Raw genomic sequence first — 6,558 nt, 5'->3', positions numbered from 1 at the left:
TGACGCAGCTTTTCATGGCAACATTTAGAGGCTGATCCACGCGTCACACACCATCACTCGTGTTTGTCTGTGTGTGTTATTACACGAGGACAGCTGCTACGCACTTGGAGACACGATGTGACATTTGGCCACGCGTAATTTTGCGCATTTGGTGAGCTGTGCGCACCGTGCATGCACCGCTTTGCATGCGATGTTTTGACTGTGTCTGTGCGCCTGTTGGAGTGAGTCCAAGGATGCTGCGGCTTATCTGGCTGCCGGAGTGCCGCCGCGCAACACGGGGCTGCACCATCCACATGTGCTGAGCAGGAGAGGCGCGGATCAGGCGCGTTGTCACACCTTGTGGTCTGGTCGCACTATGGATCACTCCCGGGACATTTGAGCATCTCCTGCGTGTCCTTCCCAGGCTGCACCATGGGGAACAGCTTCACTAACCTGGGTGCCTTCCAGTCTTTGCACATAGTCATGCTCGGTTTGGACTCTGCGGGGAAAACCACCGTGCTGTACCGGCTCAAATTCAACGAGTTCGTCAACACGGTGCCCACCATCGGCTTCAACACAGAGAAGATCCGACTGGGAGGAGCGGGGGCCTCCCGGGGCATCAGCTGCCACTTCTGGGACGTGGGGGGCCAGGAGAAGCTGCGGCCCCTGTGGAAGCCGTACAGCCGCTGCACGGACGGCATCGTGTACGTGGTGGACTCGGTGGACGCGGAGCGGCTGGAGGAGGCCCGCACCGAGTTGCACAAGATCACGCGTTCAGTGGAGAACCAGGGCACCCCGCTGCTGGTCATCGCCAACAAGCAGGACCTGCCCCGGGCTCTGGATGTGGGGGAGATCGAGAAGCAGCTGGCCCTCTCAGAGCTCCCCCCCTCCACCCCCTTCCACGTCCAGCCGTCCTGCGCCATCATCGGCGAGGGGCTGGAGGAGGGCATGGATAAACTGTACGAGATGATCGTGAAGAGGAGGAAGTCACTGAAGCAGAAGAAGAAGAGGCCGTGATGGCGTAGACATATATAGAACTTTGCAGAAATATAAATACAGCTCCAGTTAAAATGAAGTGACCACTCCAACTGGTTTGACTATTTATAGGAATCTATTTGAGTACATTAACATTTTTGTTTTATTCTCTAAACTTCTGACAACATTTCTCCAAATTCTCCTTTTTGCTTTAACGTCAAATACAGTTATGTTTACAATTAATATAAGTGTTTCTATACATCTATATTTATCTTTTATTTTATTTATGCAATTTTGATTGGCATCATTGCATTCATTTATTTCTGCAAATTGAATGACTATTTTTGGAAATGTGGGAGAGATGTCAGTAGTTTAGAGAATAAAACAAAAACATTAATTTAACTCAACGTTATACCTATAGATAGCAAAAAAGTGGTTTCTTAATTGTTTTCACAGCTTTACATATAGCAGATATATATAAAAAACACAATGAAGCAGAAATATCATCCTAGCCTCCATATATGACATAAATATATTGATATAGTGATGCTAAAACATATTGTCACTCATTAGGATATATGATTGTATATGAATGTTTTAGAGGGACATAAGGAAAGAGAGCTGTCTTAACTCCATTTACCAACATTTCAATGGACAGAAAACAACTAAATCATAAATACAAGTGACAGAAACACACAAAAAAGTGATTATAAATATAATCTTCTTGCCTTGTTAAACAGTTTGAACTTCTCCTTACAGGCAGATAGTGTCTCTAAGTCCCTGATGTAGAAATATACAAATAAGACTGTTTTATTAGGGATACTTTATAGATAATATAACGAGACTGTTGTTAATGAGATGGTGTTGCACCAAAGAAGATTCCAAGAGAAGGCAAACCTCTTCCATCCAGTCTGACTTTGACTGTTTCCCTCAATCCATAACAAGCGTTTTATATTTTACATGAGCATTTAACTCTTTGATTTTTACAGCAACACTTCATTTCTTCCAAGAAAAGTAACAACTAGTCACATAATCTGAATTTGCTGCACCATCAATTAATGCTAACTAATCTCCAGATGCAGTTTGCTGCCAAGTACTTGCAGAGAGCTCCTCCAGTGGCCATCAAAAAAGCTTGATTTGTTGCAAATGTATATACAGGGATATGGAAACCCAGATTAATTTAGCTATATGGGCAGAAGATTCTCATTTGTACGGTTTCCAACAGGTGCAAACGCTTTTGAACAGTCCTTACATTAGGAGAAACACACTGCAGCTTCAGAAGCGATGCAAATAGAAAAACACAAAAGTGCCAAAGTACATGCAAATGAGGAAACATCTTCTGCAACTTGACAAAACATGCGCAGCGTTTACTAAAAGCGCTGCATATAAACACCCAAAAGTGACGCGCACAGCTTGGAGCGGAGCGCTTGTTGATGTTCTGGGATTATAATGTCGTCTAACTGTTAGCAGAGTTTCTCAGTATATTTGAAATGATTAAGTTAGTTAAATTAGCTAGCTAGCTTACAGCAGCTATTATATCTGAAGGACATTGTTAAAGTAAGACCATAAAACATTTTACAACAGTGACAGCTGGGCAGCTTTAGCATCTCCGAACCTCAACAAGCGCTCCGGTCCCACTTTTGAGTGCAGTGTTTTGTTTATGCAGCGCTTTTAGTAAACGCTGTTCATGTGTTGTCAAGTTGGCGAAGATGTTTCTCCATTTGGATGTGTTTTGGCACTTTTTGTTTTTTGTATTTGCATCGTTTCTGACACTGCAGCACGTTCCTCCTAGTGTAAATGTTTTGTATTGGAACACGTTTGCACCGGTCTGCCACCGTACATGTGAGCCAAAAATGCAGGTGTAAAGATTAGTGCCATGGCTAGGAAGTGTCTTTTTATTCTTGTTTAAATGACCATTTTATCTCATGATAAGCTTCTGAACAAATGGACTTCAAATGCAAACTATGATTGTGCATTGTGAGTGTTTCACACGAGAAGAAATCACAGTGTAGTCGTGATTTTATCAGAAAGATCAAAGTGTCTTCCTGTAACGATGAAAGAAAGCGACAGGCTGGAACCTGTTCTCTTATTGAATGATATTCAATCGTAAAGTGGTCTTCCAGTTGAGTTATAAACTAGTTTTAAAGTTAAATGAGTACCTGTAATTCAGTCCACAACCCTGATAATGTTGCAGCTTGCAGAAAAGATAAAGAAATGTCCCAGAAAATAGAATTACTCTTACTGACAGGACTGTTGAATGTCTCAGATGGAGTCATTTCTAATGCCGTGTTCACGTCAGAATAAAAAGAGGAATTGCTGCAGCTCCATTTTCACAAAATAATATGGATTTGAAGTGATAAACTGCAGCATGTTTTTAGGTTAATTTGGTCATTTAATATTTAAGAATGCTGAAAAATGCCCACTTATAATAACCACAAGGGGCAAGATATTTCATTTATTTTAAATATGATATTCCCGATATGAATCCGACGTGAACGTAGCATCTTTTTCTCTGAAGTAATCGAGCTGTTTTCAACATTGCATGACACACAATGTAAATTATACAGTACAGTGTTACAGCTAAGATACAGCAAGACCAAACAATGTGCCAAAAATGGAAAAAAGTAAAAAATATTTTTGGGATTAAAGTCTTTGTAATTTAAGGTGTGTGTGTGTCTGGGGCGTGTTTTATTATTCTAAAGCTTCAGGGCGGGAATTTCCCAACAGATAAGTGCCAGTTGTGTGTACTGTTGTAAGTTATTATTAAACATTATTTAGTGTGAATGCTGATACATCATTCCAACTATCTGTTATACGCACGAAATTCTTTATTATTCCGCCGGGTTATTTTGCACCTCTTCTTCTCCCACATTCCACATCGCAGAAACTCCGTTCCAACATCAAAACGTTCAGCTCGGTCAGGAATCGATGGCTATTACTTTTCTCATTCATAACTTTCATAATTCCAGAGATACATCCCATAATTCATCACATTTTTAACATGGAAGTCAATGGAGAAACTCTTCAGACTTGAATAATCTTCATGCAATTTCAACTGCTAACTGCTCCTTCATACTTTTACTCAGAAACCTCATTCCAACTTTAAAATGTTACAATCTTTCTGACATTATTCGTGTAACGCAACTTTTAAATCTGATTCATACTTTTAGAGATATCAAACATTGTTCAGACCTTGGTAAAGAGGCCTTCTTCAGATTTAGAGTGCGTGATGTCACAGCTAGAGTGGAGGACAGATTTAATTTTGCCTTCATATTTTCTTTAAACCTGCCATAATTCCCAAACCCTACATTCCTGAGACATAATCTTTCATGAGAAACGTAGGAAAACCTCTTGTAGCTTGAAAAATAAATAAAAATAAAGCAAAAAAATTAAACAAAATGCCTCTTGAGGGCATGAAGTGACAACAACTTTCAACATGTCTCCATTAAACCCCATTGTAAATTCAGCCTCATATTTCCTCACCACAGCAGCCGCACACCTTTAGTTAATCTGCCAAAAAGGCCCCATTATTAACCCGAAAGTACACAAAAAGTACACTTCAGATGCTCAAGTTCCTTGACATGCTTCACGTTTTGAAATTTCACCGATATCTGTTAGGGTTCTTCAACAAAACGTTCACATGTAAGAGGTTTATCTCTCATTCAGAACAATGAAAATGCTCTCCTCTCACTGATCACCATGGAAACCTTTGATCTCTGCACACCTCGTTAGCTCAAATATAAACACCTGTGTCATGGAACACGATGATGTCATAACTCCAACTGACATGCTCAGAGCAGCAGACTTCAGATAATGGTTAACACAGCTCTACGTCAATTATGGGGTGTCATCATATGCCGTTTCCATGGAAACGCATCCCTCACCATAAAACACGATGTCGCTGTAACTCCAATGGACACGGTCCGATCGTCCCCCAAACTTCGCTTGTATATCACCGGTCCATGCCTTAACAGCTCTACGCCAAATCTGAGATCTCACCATAGGCTGTTACCATGGAAACACATCCCTCGCCATAAAACACGATGTCGCTTTAGCTCCAATGGACACGGTCCAGTCGTCCCACAATCTTCACCTGTATATCAGCTCTACGTCAAATCTGACATCTCACCATATGCCGTTTCCATAGAAACGCATCCCTCGCCATAAAACGGTGGCGGTTTTCTCATAACTTCAGTGAATATGCTCCAAACGGCCCAAAACTTCACAGGTTTGGTAACGATGCAGCCATCAACGCATCTAAGCATATTATGGGATGTCATCAAATGCCGTTGGCATGGCGACAGATCATTCGCCATCAAGTTAGTTCAAAAGTTTGCAGTTCAAATATTCTGCTGTTTTTCCAAACCTTTTTACTTTCTTTTCTTCTCTCATCACACATTCAAGCCCCCAGTGTTCATGTATCATTTCAATCTAAATTCTTCACTTTCTTCTTACACATTACATTTCAGCATAGCAGTTTAGCGTCAGTTTTTCAGCATAAAGCATTCCCACTAGCAATTTATTCAGGAATTGCATTCTCTAGTTTACTTTATTACTCACAATATAAAGTACATTCTATACACTTTAAAAACATGCTATAACTTTCAAATTGAATAAAATAGTAATACAGACATAAGAAATTAGGTTAAAAACATGGACATGTGCAAAAATAAAGTATAATAAAATATTGAAATACACATAAGAAGATCTGATCAAAATCTGTACGCTGTATAACAGTAAATATTAAAAATATGTATGCTACAAATATGCAGTATCAAGAATTTCCAGGAACATGAAGAACATGTTTTCTGTCTCGAGATAAATGTGCCTCCCCTCCGTCTCTGCAGTGTCTGCTGCGTGACTTCCTAACCTCTTATTATTATGGTCTGTGAGACTGTGAGCCGCTGTCATGTCAGAGTGGAACCACTGACGTGTGAAACTACTGTTATTTACTTGTTTTGGGAAATTGCACCGTGTACTTTGTGTTCCTAGAATAAGACGTTTTATCTCTCCTCAGGGATTTAAGTGTCTGGAAGTAAAGGAGGGGACGCACATATTTAAATCTCGGGAAGTGTGTTTATAGACAAAACACCACTGGTTTAAGTCTAGAAATGGCAAATAAATCTGCTTTGATCGCTTTTCGGAGAACTCACATGCAACCTTATTGGGAGTCAAAGGTCAAAGCAATGTTTTACATTCACAGATTACACATTTATACAGAAATTATCTACAATATCGTCATATTTCTCCATTAAACTGCAATTTAATTAGTTAGCGAGGCGATTCAAGTTTTTTCCCTAAGCTTTTTTTGATCTTGATAAACGTTAATCTCTGCTTTGCTTCTGTTTCGATGATTTCTCCAATAACACTGTCCTAAAAATAGCCGCTGTTGCATATACATATCGGGAGAAAATCCTCTTTATTGTGCAGGCTGTTTAAAACCCACTCTGAAAGCTTTTCAGACTCTTGTTTGTTCCAAATGGATTAATAGACACGTTGGAAATGAACTCTGCGTATTAAAATGCAAATTGTGCTGCAGATAGATCCAGTTGGTTTTGCATCAGAATTCCTGCACACACACAGAGTGAGGAGTGTGTGTGCCGT

General features: G+C 40.2%; 1 protein-coding gene across 1 annotated transcript; it reads left to right on the top strand.

Moving 5' to 3' along the window:
• On the top strand, window positions 1-3,617 carry LOC117546653 (ADP-ribosylation factor-like protein 4C). Its single transcript, XM_034216971.1, has one exon. The coding sequence runs from the start codon at window positions 412-414 to the stop codon at window positions 994-996; it is 585 nt and encodes a 194-aa protein (XP_034072862.1). The 5' UTR covers window positions 1-411; the 3' UTR covers window positions 997-3,617.
• Window positions 3,618-6,558: the final 2,941 nt, after the last annotated feature.

Source organism: Gymnodraco acuticeps, unplaced genomic scaffold (genome assembly GCF_902827175.1).
Source record: "Gymnodraco acuticeps unplaced genomic scaffold, fGymAcu1.1, whole genome shotgun sequence".
NCBI classification, from domain to species: domain Eukaryota; kingdom Metazoa; phylum Chordata; class Actinopteri; order Perciformes; family Bathydraconidae; genus Gymnodraco; species Gymnodraco acuticeps.
Note: the sequence above shows the minus strand (reverse complement) of the source record. Positions and strands in the feature narration are given on the sequence as shown.